At 41.4% G+C, this 17,721-nt stretch overlaps 1 protein-coding gene across 8 annotated transcripts in view; it reads left to right on the forward strand.

Moving 5' to 3' along the window:
* neo1a (neogenin 1a) overlaps window positions 1-17,721 on the forward strand; it is a 170,145-nt gene that overhangs the window by 76,042 nt on the left and 76,382 nt on the right. For all 8 annotated transcript variants that reach the window (XM_058046027.1, XM_058046020.1, XM_058046025.1 and 5 more), the window contains exon 3: window positions 15,682-15,957. In XM_058046027.1, coding sequence (XP_057902010.1) covers window positions 15,682-15,957 — 276 coding nt within the window. The remainder of the gene's footprint in view (window positions 1-15,681; window positions 15,958-17,721) is intronic.

Below are 17,721 nucleotides of genomic sequence, written 5' to 3' on the forward strand. Positions count from 1 at the left end.
AAGTGACAAAATATGTTGAGAAAGGCCAGTATCTTGCTCGATAATCCTTAATGGAGGGGGAATATGCATTTTAAACCCACACAGCAGATTATGCTGATGTTGTAGCTGCACAGCTGGAGACCCTATAGCTGTGAAAGCTGTGATCATAAAAAGAGAGCCGAGAATAAATGGAGGCTCCAGAGTGTCAGGGATCACAATAAAACACCCTAACTCTGTGCATCTCAAGTAGTGGACCCCCCGGAAGGGGGGTGGCCACGAGACTTTCAATATCAGTGTTGTTGTCTTCACGCTAAAGTTTGTTCTTGCTTGCTAGCTTAGCAGACAGATAACAGGTTCTCAAAGACTCCAGGTGAGTTCCATTTCAGAGTCTTCACTTTGAAGCACTGCAAGACTGAACAAAGAAATAAAGTGTCAGTTATGACTTATGTAGGATAGAAATTCATTCTGTGACATTCAGCACTAACCAAATGCATGCATATGTGCTAGCTCAATGCTAATTTGCATTTACAATACGTATCACCCTTACATATAACTATTTAGGCATTTGAAGGGGACCTACTATGCTTTTTACACATTTATGACCTATAACTGTAGTTAAAATGTTGTATTCTGGTGTTAAATGATGCCAAAGTTTCAGACAATAAAGTTTGCATATTTGGAAGTGAGTCCTGAAAGAAGTTTGGGATGGCTGTGAATGCTCGCTTTCATAAGACTTTTTTTCTAAGGTGTTTCTACTAGGTCTCTGATGTCACAGAGTGCCGGGCTTCCTTATATGGGCATGCACTATAGGCCAGCAACGCCCTATGCCCTTCTAGTTCTGCTTCTCTGTTTACGGTATAGCAATGTCTAAGAGGAAGTGTTTTCTTCAGTGTAAGGGAAAGCTACATTTGTTTACAAACACCAGGCAGAAGTGGTTGGAGTTCCTGATTCTCTGCCAGCAAAAGAAAAAGAATTGAGTCTGTCAGTAGCATTTCACACTGGACCGTTTTGTGAACATGGGCCAGTCTGCAGCTGGACGAGCCAACGCCTTTCCAACGTTACTTGGTTGTGCTGAAGAGTCAGAAAAGCGAGCATTAAGTAATAATTCACCAGTGTCCTAACTGTGTTTATTTTGTGTAATTTATGGAACAAAAGCGATTGTCTGTGTAGCATTATAGAGTGTGCATACAGGGGGGGCCGAGTCTGCTAAATGAAAACATGTTTTCACTTCTCAGACAGTTTTCGCGGGACGTACGTAAAATAAATACAGCTGTATGAGGTGCAGATTCTGGAAAATGGAGAAAGCTTTCTGTGCTGGTTATCGTGTGTAGCAGGAGTCCACAACTCAATACAAAGGGAAAAAATATTAGCAAATAGGTTTCCTTTAAGGTACATTTCACTTGAACAGATCGTAGGCATAACATACTTACAGGCACACATTTTTGTCCCATAGGGGCATGACAGAAAATAATTGAGACCCCCTGGGTTGGGTCCTTGGATCCTGTACATTTCAGATGAAACTATGAGCCCATTTCAGGCTGCACTTGTCATGTTTAGTTTGGTTAAACTATGTGAAACACGAACCTCTGACAATGACTAGAGTTAATAGTTGATAATTCATACGTTGGCCATTCCTAATGTCCTGGTGTGTTCATGTGTTCATGTCCTGGTGTGTTCATGTGTTCATGTCCTGGTGTGTTGTTCATGTGTTGATGTCCTGGTGTGTTCATGTGTTGATGTCCTGGTGTGTTCATGTGTTCATGTCCTGGTGTGTTGTTCATGTGTTCATGTCCTGGTGTGTTGTTCATGTGTTCATGTCCTGGTGTGTTCATGTGTTCATGTCCTGGTGTGTTCATGTGTTCATGTGTTCATGTCCAGGTGTGTTCATGTGTTCATGTCCTGGTGTGTTCATGTGGTCATTTCCTGGTGTGTTCATGTGGTCATGTCCTGGTGTGTTCATGTGTTCATGTCCTGGTGTGTTCATGTGTTCATGTCCTGGTGTGTTCATGTGTTCATGTCCTGGTGTGTTCATGTGTTCATGTCCATGTGTGTTCATGTGTTCATGTCCATGTGTGTTCATGTGTTCATGTCCAGGTGTGTTCATGTGTTCATGTCCTGGTGTGTTCATGTCCTGGTGTGTTGTTCATGTGTTCATGTCCTGGTGTGTTGTTCATGTGTTCATGTCCTGGTGTGTTGTTCATGTGTTCATGTCCTGGTGTGTTCATGTGTTCATGTCCAGGTGTGTTCATGTGTTCATGTCCTGGTGTGTTCATGTGTTCATGTCCTGGTGTGTTCATGTGTTCATGTCCAGGTGTGTTCATGTGTTCATGTCCAGGTGTGTTCATGTGTTCATGTCCAGGTGTGTTCATGTGTTCATGTCCTGGTGTGTTTGTGTTCATGTCCAGGTGTGTTCATGTGTTCATGTCCTGGTGTGTTCATGTGTTAATGTCCTGGTGTGTTCATGTGTTCATGTCCTGATGTGTCCATGTGTTCATGTCCAGGTGTGTCCATGTGTTCATGTCCAGGTGTGTCCATGTGTTCATGTCCAGGTGTGTCCATGTGTTCATGTCCAGGTGTGTTCATGTGTTCATGTCCTGGTGTGTCCATGTGTTCATGTCCTGATGTGTCCATGTGTTCATGTCCTGGTGTGTTCATGTGTTCATGTCCTGGTGTGTTCATGTGTTCATGTCCTGGTGTGTTGTTCATGTGTTCATGTCCTGGTGTGTTGTTCATGTGTTCATGTCATGATGTGTTCATGTCCTGGTGTGTTGTTCATGTGTTCATGTCCTGGTGTGTTGTTCATGTGTTCATGTCCTGGTGTGTTGTTCATGTGTTCATGTCCTGGTGTGTTCATGTGTTCATGTCCTGGTGTGTTGTTCATGTGTTCATGTCCTGGTGTGTTCATGTGTTCATGTCCTGGTGTGTTCATGTCCTGGTGTGTTCATGTGTTCATGTCCTGGTGTGTTCATGTGTTCATGTCCAGGTGTGTTCATGTCCTGGTGTGTTCATGTGTTCATGCCCTGGTGTGTTCATGTGTTCATGTCCAGGTGTGTTCATGTGTTCATGTCCAGGTGTGTTCATGTGTTCATGTCCTGGTGTGTTCATGTGTTCATGTCCTGGTGTGTTCATGTGTTCATGTCCTGGTGTGTTCATGTGTTCATGTCCAGATGTGTTCATGTCCAGGTGTGTTCATGTGTTCATGTCCAGGTGTGTTCATGTGTTCATGTCCAGGTGTGTTCATGTGTTCATGTCCTGGTGTGTTCATGTGTTCATGTCCTGGTGTGTTCATGTGTTCATGTCCAGATGTGTTCATGTCCAGGTGTGTTCATGTGTTCATGTCCAGGTGTGTTCATGTTCAAGCCAAACATCCAGTATGTGATTTCAATGCCAGGAAGCCATAGACGTGCATGTGGAGACTCCTTTGGCTGAGACCTACTGAACTCTGTGTGGAAGGACCCTGGGGACGATGTTAAGACTCCTCCTCACCCCACCGTTGCGTGCCTCAATGGCGTGTTGATTGGTGGAGATGTGCCGTGAACATGCCAAAGTCATTTTTACGTGTGCACAGGAGCGCAGAATTGCCTTTTGTACAACTGACTGCATCCATTCTACTGTATTTGTGTAAGTGTGTATGTGTGTGAGTGTGTGTACCTTCTCTTTAAGCTCCACAGTATCCTTTCCTCCAAGGTTAATGACAAACATCTCCTCCATTGTTTATAGAAAGACACATGTTGACACGAGCAGCTGGGGTTTGCATGTTGGTTCTATACACGTTTGCTTTCTCTGGCTACTGTACCTCCCACCGTCCAAATTATCTACAGTATATTAGGTTATTTGTCTGATTATCTCATTCGCTACCAAAGACGTATTTGTGACCTTTTTATGGTAATGGTAATGGTTTTATTTCATGCATCAGATTCCAATTGAGTGCATCCCATAATCAGTTCCCAGTTCCACATGTCCAAAAGGAGTAGGAAGAAGCAAAGCTTATTAAATCCTACCCCTCCATCTGGTACTTTTACAATCAGTAACTGTTACATTTGTTCACTTCCTGCTTTCCATAATACAGTTTAAGGTTGTTGTTTTTTTTTTTTTATAATGTACCTTGTACCTCGTAGGAGGTGATATGAGCATCCAATGCCATAATGGATACCATAGTAAGTGTCAATATAGTGATATATATAGCACATCATGACTGGTTCAAGACTCTTCATCCTTGTATTTAGCAAACATCAAGTGCTTTTTTTAAGGAAAAAAAAATATATTTATGCAAAACAACCATTTCTTTGTATTATTTTGTTGTGTGATACCTGTGTTCTACTGCTAACTAAAGAATGGAAAAAAAAGTAGAAACAAACACTTGTTTCTAATGAAAGATTAGTCTAATTTTTCTCTTGGCTTATTATTTTTCTCTTGGTATTATGTCTATATAGCGCAATAACACAATATTCTATATGCTTTGAAAAATCAGTCAAAATGATCAAAAATGGGCGATACCAAGAGGGACAGCTTCATGCTGCTTATCCTCACGAGGGTCGTGGGCATGCTGGAGCCTATCCCAGCTGTATTCGGGTGAGATGCAGGGTACACCCTGGACTGGTGGCCAGCCAATCACAGGGCACATATAGACAAACAACCATTCACACTCACATTCATACCTATGGACAATTTGGAGTGGCCAATAAACCTAGCATGTTTTTGGAATGTGGGAGGAAACCGGAGTACCCGGAGAAAACCCATGCATGCACGGGGAGAACATGCAAACTCCACACAGAGATGCCCAAGTGGAGATTCAAGCCCAAACTCCCCTAATGGTATCTCCCATGATGCACAAATGCTTTGGTAAAAACATCTCCTATGTAACTGTTGTGCTTTGATATCTTAAGTGCAGTTTTTTTATTAAGGTAGGAGGTAGGAAGGTAGGAATACGTATATTGATTGGGAAGAAGCAATCCACTGAATGCATTTTAATAGGCATCATTAATTACTTCTACAAGGGCTGTTCTTTATCTTTTTCCACATTGTTAAATTACCATAATGAAATCTATATCACGTATTCTTTTGATGAAATACACAATAGACTAATTAATGATGACATACAGATATTAGTGTTAATGTAGATTGATAAGAGAAACATTGTTGAAGAGCAGTACAAGACACAAAATAGTTGTAGGTCATTCTAAGTCAAATTAAATGATATATCATTCCATATTCATTCTAAAACTGGTATATTTGAGTCTAGTCGTCTTATCCTGTACTCCATCGGTTTCTTTTGCACAAGATTCCATCCATCTCATTTTCAAACTATTTGCTCTTGCACTGCTGGAGCATAAGCAGAGCAACAGGGCAGCTGATAGCATCTACAGATGTGCTGTCAACTCGATAAGAACCAGCAGCAGCATGCCCCTCTCCAAACAAACAACTGAAATATCCAATGGAATAAAGAAGAAGGAATGGGGGGCTTGGGGGGAAGGGTCGGGGGGTTGGAGATGGATTTAAAGCACCTCAAAGATGAATTAACATAGGCCATGAAATAACATGCAAATAACGGTGTAGGGATGGTCTGTCATTTCGTATGCATGCTACGGTTTTGGTACGCAATCGCCAACACAGACTGGGCGGGGCTGTTGTCACTCATAATGTCTGATATATAATCTGTCCTCTACGGTAATACATCGTTTATCCTGGTCAATTGGTGGAATTTCCACAGTTGGATTCATTGTTAATAATTTTAGTTTAGTTAGAGCATATAAAACAAATTGAGGATTTTATAAATACGACTTTTACCATTATTATATTTCTCTAGACATGATATAACACCCCTATAGTCACCTTTACAATCATATTACCCAATATAGTAGATATAATCAGAGAATGAGCGATTTAAGACATAAATAAGACTCTTCCTTGTGTGTACTTCTATAGTAGCCCATTTTACTAGGATGATTCTTTCCATTATTATTATGTCATTATTGTACCTGTTGTAAGATAAATAAATATAAATTAAGGAAAACCTTGGCAATCACATCTGGTGTTTTACCAGTGACACCTATTTGTATTTTCACTTCATTTACAACTATTTTATGCTTGAAAATGCTTCATTTGGGCAAAGAATATGTAACATTTGCTATTCATTTTTGGGGGACGAATAATAGGCTGTGGTCAACCATAGGGTTTGGGTTAGGGTAACCTAGGGTAACTCGGGGTAACTAGGGTAACCCTAACCCTAGTTCATATCTGTGTGTCCATCTTTCATAGTACAAAGGCGTGTTTGACTGCTGAAGCTCCAAGGCCTGTAGAGGTGTTCATTTCGGACAAACACAGATCTTTAGCTCCGTTTTTCAGTTTGGTACCCGCTTTCTTCATTTTTTGACATGATGTCACATTATTTACCTAGCTGACGCAGCTATTGCCACCCCACCAACACAGCTTGTGGTGGGAAAAACCTCATCAAGGTTTCCTGGTCAAAGTCGTGCTGCGGCTAATTAGTGAAGACATACTGCATATTATCTAGCGGTAACAAAATACCTAACAGGATCAGACGGGGCTCCTGTCTCCAATGGCAACAAGCGGGTTGTTTTTTAAAATGGGCCAAGAATGGGAAAATTGCAAATTCATGACACACAAAATCATTTGGGATCCCGATGCAACTGGAGGAGTACTTGTTCCGCCACAATCAGCTGAAATGAAGAAAGCACCACTGGAGCACCACTCATTGGTCCATGCAGCTCATTCTTGAAAAACGTAACATCAACCTATAATAGTTGATACATGATGAAAAAAGACATTGAGACACTTTCTGCCTCAATCAAGCCTGGGCTTTGCCAATGGGACTGCTGGAAATAACATCACTTCAATAAATAACATAATAAATAAGTGACATGTACAACTTGCAATGTAACTACGCCATATGTACTATGCAGGTATGGAAATATACACACTACTATGCATGCAAAACAATACCAGTTTATAGGAATGTCTGACTGGTGAGGCATGCTGGGTAATTATAACTCAGCATGCCTTGTGGACTATAAATTAGCCTTGATCAATACTCAGAGTATTGTATATGTCAGCTTGAGAAGCCTATATATTTTTAAAAGCTATCAAATTGCAGCAGAAGGTCCCTCTCAATACCACCAGTTACCAACTGATCTTTTCAAACCTTCTTGGGTCCGTTACAAATAAATGAGAACCATATTTTACCGGATATGCAGCCAAGAAGCTTGCCGGGCTCCAAGGTCAGATTGAAACATGTTCATAAAACCTCATCAAGTCACAATTTTCAACCAGTCATCTTCAGAATATTCCACATTTAGTTTGATGTCGAAGCAGAAATCCTATTGATTTTCAGTGCTAGCCAAACAAAGATGGTGGATAGCGGCTCATAATGGAATCCGTTTTCTCTTAACATATGCAAGCAAAACCATGCTGGAACTTTTTACTGATGTGATCGAGAAAGCGGTTGCTTTTTGGGGGCCTTTGGAGTGGATGTTATAGAGCCCATCTTTCCTTTTATGGAGTGAACTATGCTGTTTTTCAGTCAGAGGAGACGTCTCTTCTGAGCAGCTGTGCCCCAAGGCCCATCTGCTGATCTTCATAAACGGTTCCTATGTGTCCTTCTGGAACCCCCAACGGTCTCCCAAAGGTTTTACTGTACATTTCAGAGCAGGCAGGATGTTCTTGCAGGAGACATTTTTCAAGAAGTGATGAAATAGGAACAAAATTTCCGGGGGGGGGGCAGACTATATATTTTACACGTAACAGTCCACCTGGTATTATTGTATCAGTAAAATTGTCATGCAATCTGCTATTATTATTTATTATTTTATATTTATATTTAAATATTTTAAAAATAATAAAATATTATAATAATTACAATAAAATTAAAATAATTATTATTATATTATTATTATGTAAAATATGCAAATATAACAATATTATTACATATAATTAATATAATAATTAGCATTAATATAATAAATATAATAATCATAATAGTTATAATAATAATATAATTATTATTATTATTTTAATTTTTATTATTATTATGTGCTTGTGTCTCTTTTTTCAGGAGCACTTTGTAAACAACAGACCATGTCAAACAACGAAATTGATACAACCATCAAAAGGTTGGCTCAGGCCATGATGCCAGGTTGTATGTTGAGTTTAAATTAAATACTTTTGAAAGATTGGGCGGGCCGTATTCAAACACTTGGCGGGCCGGATGTGGCCCCCGGGCCGTAGTTTGCCCACCCCTGAACTACAGCCACCCATTCATCTTCATTATATGTTTCGGTTTAGTAAAGCATGATGGCTTTAAAGTGCTCTTTTTTCCACCGTTACCGCTGCTGTGGTTCTACATGCATTTCACAATCACAATCATGGAAACGATTGGATGACAACAATAAATGTTTGCCAGTACGCTAGGATGTCAACACGACTTTTGGAATGTTGTCTCCCACTGTAAAATGACATTTCGGATGCTCTGATACTTGCTTTGACATGGAGGGAACAAATCAGACCAAGTATAAGTGAAGTACTTGTAAAACCTCTTGCATTTTGGACCGCATCACATAATCGTGTAAAAAAACAAAAATCAAACTCTCTTTTGGTTTACAAACCACGCTTTGTCACGCGCAGCCCAAACTGCTCCTTTCGATACTTTTTCATCATCTCAGCTGGAGAAGCGAGAGCCAGGAGTCTCTTCTCCGTGTACCAGGGAGCCTGAAGTACTTTTATTAAGAGTGATAACACGCTACGGTGTTTTTTCTGCTGAAGAATGACCAAAGATTTGGCCAAGAAGAAATATTGAAAGAAGAAAACTGCAGCGGTTTACTAAAGATTCATTATTGATAACCTGCAATTCATTTTCTACATGAAATGATGAATTGGGTGGACTATGAATAATTAAACATGCGCTTCTCAGACAAAATTAAGGCTAAATGAACACAAACATCATCATTAAATAAAGGCTTATTTGTTGCTTTTATGGCTTTAGTTTTTCCCTGGTTGCATTTTAATTGGAGGATTTGGGATACGAAGAGTGAACCAGTTCATCGCCATTCGTGTGTGAATGAGTGAATGGTCGGCCATGTTGGTTTAGGCCGTGCATCGTGGAAAGATGCTTTCCACGATGGGGGGGGGGGATCACCCAGCTCAAAGTAATGGCACAAAACCACACGGGTGTGCAAAGGAGACCACTAGCTAGCTGCATGATTGCATGACTCCAACTCGGCAGTTGACATTTTCCTTTGTATTAAAGCATCATTAAATTTAAACATGAAAAATGATGTTAGATATTAATAAGGCATGAGTACTTTTATTGTCTTACCCTAAAGAAATAGTAAGCCATTTGTCTGAATAGAAGGATTTGCTGCAATAAAGAAATTATCTCCCCTGAAGCTTTGAAAACTTTCAATTATGGAATTAATTATGGCTGATTCTACACCAGGTTTAAACTGGGGCTTGAACAAAAAAGAGGCTGAGCAGAAATAAAGCATGCGTAAAGTACATATTGCACAAATGAATTAGGGCTCCGTGTTTCTGCAAAAAAAAATCAGAATCATGATTTTCTTCTTGAAATTGGATTGCCGCTCTCAGGGACTTGCTTACCTTTTAAAGATATCATACTATTTTTTCATTATTATTATTATCATGATCTCTTTTTACAATGTTTCATGGTTACAAACTCGCTCCAGTAAATGAAGTCATTTTGCAGAATACAATGTGTGTCCATATAAAAATGTATTTGGGAGCAAAAGAGTGAAAGTAGTGTGAAGTGTGTGTGAGCAGCTTCTTGTATATCACAACAACAACAACAACAACAACAACAACAACCAAAATAGGGAATCATTTAAAACGGGTAAGGCTGTTACGCCAACTTCATGTGATATGGCCACGGTGGATTTTAATCCAATAAGTTCGGCTACTAGCAGAGTTGGCAAGGTGTTGTTTTCCAAACCACGTTTTTCCTATTTCATCCAACAGCGACCATCTTTCAATTTTGTTCCTCTTGCTTTCTGTGTCACGTTCTATCGAGAGTGATCTTGTTTATTAGCTTATTTAGCTGTTATTTTAGCCTTAGCGGGTAGAACCAGGGCAATGGAGACTACTCGTCCTCACCAATGAGGTTCAAAGGAGGACAGGGAGAGGGAGAGGGAGGCGGAACGGTCCCGCATCATGCAGATGTTCTTCAGCAAAATAAGTAAAATACAATAGCTAACAATAGGGCACTTTGTCTTTTAGCACAGTTCATCTTCCATGTCTGGTGGGTTGGTGACATCATCATTTTTGTGCAGGCTGTGTGTGCCCTTCAGGGCACCCAGAACATCGGTTCCATGTGGATGAGAGGCTGAAAGGATGTTTTAGCCTGAACACGTTTCTGAGACACTGAGGCCTTGTGTGTTTTGTTAGACACTTGCAGTGTCAACATTTCACAGGTAATTATCATCTGCAACCAAAATATTACAACAAGTCTTTCATTACTTTGGGCGCTGCTGGAAAGAGCAGCATTGTCAATTTTCATAATTTTCTAAATAACGCTGCTGTAAAATATGAAATATGTAGTTTCCAAGGAGGAAGGCAGCTATTCTGCTAGGTGGTTACTAATGCACTGAATCTGGAGGGAAATCTTTGAATCTCTCTGCATATCCAATAAAGCCGCTCATTGTTATTCTGTACAGCATTTTATTTCAGCGTAGCAGAGACACAACTGTGGAATTTAGTTGCATGTCTTGATGTGCATACGGAGCTCCGCTAACTGGATATCCAAGGCTGCAGGTGACAGTATGGCTGATCCACCCATTACAATGTATGATTGTAAGCCAAACAAATGATCTTATGTGGACTTGAGGGACTACCCCCTTATATGAAAGGTCTGATTTAATAGAAACCAAAAAATGAAAGTGCCTGTCATAACATCAACCCATCAACCTCTGTGACTTTATTGCTTTCTTGGAAGTACTTCACGTGGTGTCAGTGGGAGAGTGGCAGCACAGTTCACTTGGTGCTTAACAAAGGTGGAAACCAAGCACCCACCCCAGTCTATTTAAACCAAATTGTGATTAATTGGAATCGATGCTGTTAGAATCTACTCCCACCACTTCCCGTCTGGAATGCCCTTTCCTGACCCACACCATTGTGTATGTGCATATTAGACACACAAACACACACACACACACACACACATTTGCAAGACATAATAATGTGAACGATTGACTTCATTATTGCTGGCTGTTCCAAAATAGGATGAACACAAAGTGGTTTAGAAAGACAAAGGATTTGGTCCCGTTCTGGCATTAGTATGCATCCTGGGGAATGGGATTGCAAAGAGAACCCCATAAGTGTGTCCATCATGTCTGGCATTAAAATGCATCCCCACATAAGCTTCAAGTTACCATTTGGTCTAATTTCCCGCGTCTGTATGCGTATCAGCACATGCATCTTTTGGCAAGCCCGCTCTGCGAGAATGAAAAGCTTTAGAAGAAATCACTCCAGTGCTGCATTTGCAAGATGGACTAAGTGGAAGCGGTCAGAGAAAAAAGTCCTGTCATGTCTGCTCATGATTTTCAGGGATCTTTCCCCCGTGTGCACTTGGGCCGCAAATGTGATCTCTCACATGCAATATAAAGTCAAGCTTGTTTCTCTGATTATTAGACCTGAGGCGTTTATTTCAGCCTCATCTTTGAAAATGTCAGGCCTCCATGGGCTCAAGAGTTTCTATACCGACGTAGACTCTAAACTTTGACATCTTCCCGAGCCAGCTCCTCATGGTCGTATACTTGGGAGTACGGCCAATCGTACCGTGCTGGACTGGGGAACCACCCAACGACACAATTTGAAAAGCCATAAATATTACCGCAGGGTTACTCCTTTTCCAATCTGAGTATTGGGTCATGTGTACGCCTATTGGGATATCCCCATCAAAGGAATATCTCTGCAAATTTTCCATTCGAAAGGAATCTTTGGTCTTTGACAGGAAGTATTGAATTTGAAAACATGGCGGCACGCAAAAATGCCCGTTTTTGGAGCGAGGAGGAAACTAACCAGTACTAAGAAAGGCAATTCCTACCAGTCCCGGGTTGCTCATTAGAAACCTTGCTGGTGTTGTTTTTGTATACAGGAAGAAGAAGTGGAAATGATGCGTTGTCGGTGTGTCGCTGTTTTGACGGGGATATCCTGATTGTTTACAGTTAGCATGGAGCATAACCCTGTTTGCTCAGGCATGTAAACGGTTAATTTTCCAATGTTTCAGAAACCTGAATATTGACCTTAACCGGATTATTTACTGCATTTTTTAAGGCACAGACCCGCAACCCACTGAAAATGGCTCCGTGACCCACTTTTAGGTCCCGACAGAGCGGTTAAGAACCACTGCTCTAAACCACCAACATATATTTGTATTTATCTTTCATATTTTGTAATGGACCATGTTTTTGTTAAAGCTGTTTCAGCCATCCATCCATGTTTTACCACTTTACCACATACCTTCTCAGGGTCACAGGTGAGCTTCAACCTATCCTGGCTAAGCCTGGCTTGGTTGCCAGTCGATGGGGCCCATAGCAACACAAAAGTATTGACTTAAGTCACACTTGCAGTCATTGAGCATGAATGAGTCCCGTTTGTCATAATAAATAATACCTAGATTTATTGTATCAGGAGTTCTCTCAACTCAAACAAACAAGGATTTCCTGTTCTGACAGCCATACATTAATATGCTCACATTATAGATACAATACAGGGCTCTACGTTAAAAACAAAAATGACTTGCCCATGGGGAATCCTTAAGGTGAGAACTACTTGCCCGAACTTGCCCCATGTAAAATGAAAAGACTGCCATAATGATATCATATATCAATATATGCTGATAATTCATCAGATAATAGTACTGATGCATTGTATTTGGAGGAATGTCTGAAAATTTGTGGAGATGTATGTTAACATGGCAAGCCATGCTACCTTACACATGGTAGTCGTAGTAAGCAGTGATATTTAGAAGTTGTGCACCACAATGAAACATTATTGAATAGACACATTTGTGTACTAGTAAAGTGTTTTTAATCCAGAAAAAAATGCTCAATGGTCAAACAATAATTTGTGAAGCAAAGGTGAGAAAAATCCACCGAGAAATGGAAGCGCTAGATTTTGTAGCTTGTGCAAAATCAGCACTTGGTATTGGATCTAATGGGTGGTGTTTCATTGTGACCACTTCAAATTGTCCCAGCAATGTGATTCACTCACCTGTGCCATCATTTGATTTGCTGCCGCTAATAAAATACTTGTTTAGGAGGCACTGCTTCATCACTTTTTGCTGTTTCCTTCAGAATTAGACCATGTTGGCAGCGACGCCATGATGGATGTTTTCGTAGTCAAACGATCGCTGATTGGTTGATCGCGAACAACGGGTGTGGGTAAAACACGGACTGTGGATTACGGACCGCGGTCTAAATAAACGATTCTGATTGGTCCATATCAAGATTTGCAAGGATTGGTTTGCAAATTACCACCGGAATTACATAGTCCGTGTTTTACCAACACCCAACAAGAACCGCTTTAAAAAAAAAAACTCTTGGCAGTACGGCATGCTAAAGTGCACTTGCCCCACGGGAATATCACTGATTGGATTTACTTGCCCCAATTTTGTTTTAACTTGCCCCGGGCCATCGGTACATCGTTATTGTCGAGCCGTGCAATATTCAACTCTCACATCCTCACATATGCCCACTTCCAATATGAAGTTTTATACTGTCCAGCAGTACGTAAGCACCGAGGTAATGAAGGTACCACCATGAAGTCACCAGCAAAGATAAAAGTCTCTTAAACTGCAAGTCCTAAAGATTCTCGGGATCTTTGCTATGAAATTTTAAAAACAAATTAAATCTTTATTAAAAGGCAGATTTCTACCAAAGAAACCCCCTGATACATATATATTATTCAATGGCTCTCTCTTTGAGTTGTACAAATATAAGTAATATTTCATCTAAGGGAGACTATGCTTCTCATGTCTGTAATGGGGGTGTCCCTCTCGACATTATTCACAATGTGATTGCTAGCTGTGATACAAACATATCAATGCTGGCGGCAGCTAAGCCGATATTAGTTCAACCTCAATGTGGAGAGAAGCTGCCGGTCGGCTGAAGGGAATCTAGCGGTTTGGCTCTTATCTCCAAGTGAGATTTCCCCTGGAGTCTGTCTTGGCACGGGATTTAAGGTGCTGTTTAGGCGAGACGGGCACACGTGATAAATTACCCATCAGAAAGATTACAGCCTCTCCTAACAGCATTGTTAGAAATTCTCCATTTTCCACCGCATGATAGCTATTTGGTTAGCCATCAGTGTACTCATTATTGGCACACCCCCTCTTATAGCCCAGCGAGCTATTTTCTATGCCGCTTATCCGGGGTACACCCTGGACTGGTGGCCAACCCAGGTCTTCCCAATCTCCTGACTGTGTTAGGGCTGTCACATGATTGATCCGATTCAACAGTTTTCAAATTAATCAAGATTAATCACAATTTGCAACTATATCGGGAAATTTTTTTTTACTATATTTTCATTCATTCATTCATTTTCTACCGCTTTTTCCTCACGAGGGTCGCGGGGGGTGCTGGAGCCTATCCCAGCTGTCTTCGGGCGTAAGGCGGGGTACACCCTGGACTGGTCGCCAGCCAATCACAGGGCACATATAGACAAACAACCATTCACACTCACATTCATACCTATGGACAATTTGGAGTGGCCAATTAACCTAGCATGTTTTTGGAATGTGGGAGGAAACCGGAGTACCCGGAGAAAACCCACTCATGCACGGGGAGAACATGCAAACTCCACACAGAGATGCCCGAGGGTGGAATTGAACCCTGGTCTCCTAGCTGTGAGGTCTGTGCGCTAACCCCTAGACCACCGTGCCGCCTTTTACTGTATTTTTTTAACCAAAAAATGGGAAACAAAGAAATTGAAATCAAACACCATCGCTCCTTTTTGCTCACGACGGTGCCTGCTGGTCTCTCCCACGGATACGACAGCCAGTCCCAAGGAGGTCCCCATGGTACTTCTACTTGTTATGGTTGATGGAGTGGCCTCGGTACTTCCCTCCTCATCCCCACTAGTTAACCCAGGAATACCCGTTGCTGTTTATATGTTGGAGATTTTTCTTAATTAAAGTAATGGAGTGCAATTATTTCAAAGGCGTCCTAGGAGTGTGGGTTTCAGATCAATGCCTCCAAACACAGGAAATAATTATTTTACGCTGCAGTGACATTAGAGGCGAGCACAAACAGCACATGCAAATCTCCCTGTAAACGACTGCTGTGTGCCTTCTGTACTGTTTTGCATTACAAATGAACAACTGCAATCAACAGTCAAATGTTTTTGTAATCCGGACACATTTCTGCCTGCTTCCATCCATGTGCTGGATGGAAGTTGTATCCAAAATATGAACTGCAATGTGTATTTAGCGTTGTTCGTGTGGTAGTACAGCCAGGGTCACAAGTAAAAATTGATTTTCATATGATTGGTTGTATCATAAAATCATGATTCATTATTCATTGTTATTGATAGTTTTTACTCCAACAAATACCATCTGTTCTCAATGGCCAAGCAGATACTGTCAATATTTCTCTGCTGTCTCATAGCAAATGAAATGATTAGTTATTGTGATATTTTAGCTCTCGTCTATCATCTGCCTCTTCTCTTTCCCTGCAGGAATGCCCAGGTTTGTTAGCCAGCCAGCACCTTCCACGGTGCGTCTCGGTGACAGTCAGGTCATGTCGTGTGAGATCAACTCTGACCTTTTGCCCTTCACGCGGTGGGAGAAAGACCGTCAGCCCCTGGAGCTCAACTCAAGGCTGGTGCAGTTACCCAGTGGGGCCTTGGTTATCAGCAATGCCACCGAGGGTGATGCTGGTTCCTACCGCTGCTTGGTGGAGAATGTGGGGTCGTCAAAGTCCAGTGAGGAGGCACACCTTCAGATGTTGCCAGGTAAAGTCGGTCCATTCATTCATTCATTCATTCATTTTCTTCCTCACGAGGGTCGCGGGGGTGCTGGAGCCTATCCCAGCTATCTTTAGGCGAGAGGCGGGGTGCACCCTGGACTGGTGGCCAGCCAATCACAGGGCACATATAGACAAACAACCATTCACACTCACATTCATACCTATGGACAATTTGGAGTGGCCAATTAACCTAGCATGTTTTTGGAATGTGGGAGGAAACCGGAGTACCCGGAGAAAACCCACGCATGCACGGGGAGAACATGCAAACTCCACACAGAGATGCCTGTGTGCTAATAAAGTAGGAATGATGTCGGCTCTGTGGCAGTATTTTTGGATAAGGTCTGAAAAAACTGCAAAACTTGTCATGCGCAAGTTTCCCGTGGTGGCACAGAACGGGACGTTTAATAGGACCAACTTTATCACGCATTTGAAGCAGCATCACGGAAAACAGCATGAGGATTTTTGCTAGACATTTTCATGATGTCCTACTGTCCCAGTTAGATTGCTGTCATTAAAACACAACAACCCGCACAGAAAACCTTTTAGATTTTGCAGAATCTGCACCTATTCCAGCTGTATTTCCTTTCATTTGTGCTTCCTGCCAAAACGGTCTGTTTTCATTTATTCCACCCACTGAAAGGGTTCTCCATCTTCCAGAATCTGCACCTATTCCAACTCTATTTCCTTTGGCTTTCCAAAACGGATTGTTTTAATTTACCATATTTTCAGCACTATAAGGCACACGTAAATTAATTTTCTCAAAAATTAGCAGTGCACTTTATAATCAGCTCGCCTCCAGAGGATTTCTGGACAACTGCCGAACCCCACTTTCTAATTTTGTTGGTATAGGAGTTGACAATAAATGAATACTGGTAGCTCATGAGCTACTGTTTGGAAACCACCGACTGACTTAGTGTGTACGAACTCAAAGACTGCTTACGTAGGCGCGCGTTTATTAAGTGCAGAAAATCTTAGCACGACATTGATAGTGAAAATGTGGTCATTACAGGTTTTTTGCGGGGCTGCCCATGTTTAAAAAAAACTTGGGTTGGCTGCCCGGCGGATGCATGTCTGTAAATCATGCGGCGGAAAAATACATCGGCGAACCCACATGCGTATCGGCTGATACCGATTCAAGTAAAGAACGCAAATATCGGCCCTATATATCGGCCGGCCGATGTATCGGTCGATCCTTATTTTGAACAGAATTAACTGTGAGTACTGCTGTTCCTAAATTAAGAAGTACATTTCATTCGCATAAAAATGTGGCCAGCTGGAGGGAGACCGGTGTTGCTTCTGGTGGTCTTATCAGAGAAAGCCTTAGAAGTTGTGAATTCCTCTGTGGACTGTCTCATCTCATCCTTCTACTCATTTTGTTTACTGAGTTGTTAGGCACCAGGATCCTGCCAGCAAAGAGAAGATATTAAAAATCGTAAATTAGTCTTCAACAAGAGCCCCAGCGGGGCATTTATATCTTTGTCTCCTCCAAGGTGTGTTGGGTGGGGGTGTCAAAAGCGTGACTCAATACAGATAATCATAGAGCTGTGGCAGGGAGAGTTTAGCAGTTATAACATCGATTTAAGTGACAGCAAAAGCATTTTATTTTTTGATTTAAATGTGGTCTGTGGTAGCCTGGGAATTAAGTAACTAGCGTGCTTGTCGACACTTGTAGAAAGACTTGGCTGCCGGAGTTTTTAAGTTTTTTTAAGTTTGTGTCGGGAACATTGGGACCATGACTCGTGTCAGCACC

The sequence above is a fragment of the Doryrhamphus excisus genome, chromosome 1, assembly GCF_030265055.1.
Source record: "Doryrhamphus excisus isolate RoL2022-K1 chromosome 1, RoL_Dexc_1.0, whole genome shotgun sequence".
Lineage (NCBI taxonomy): Eukaryota > Metazoa > Chordata > Actinopteri > Syngnathiformes > Syngnathidae > Doryrhamphus > Doryrhamphus excisus.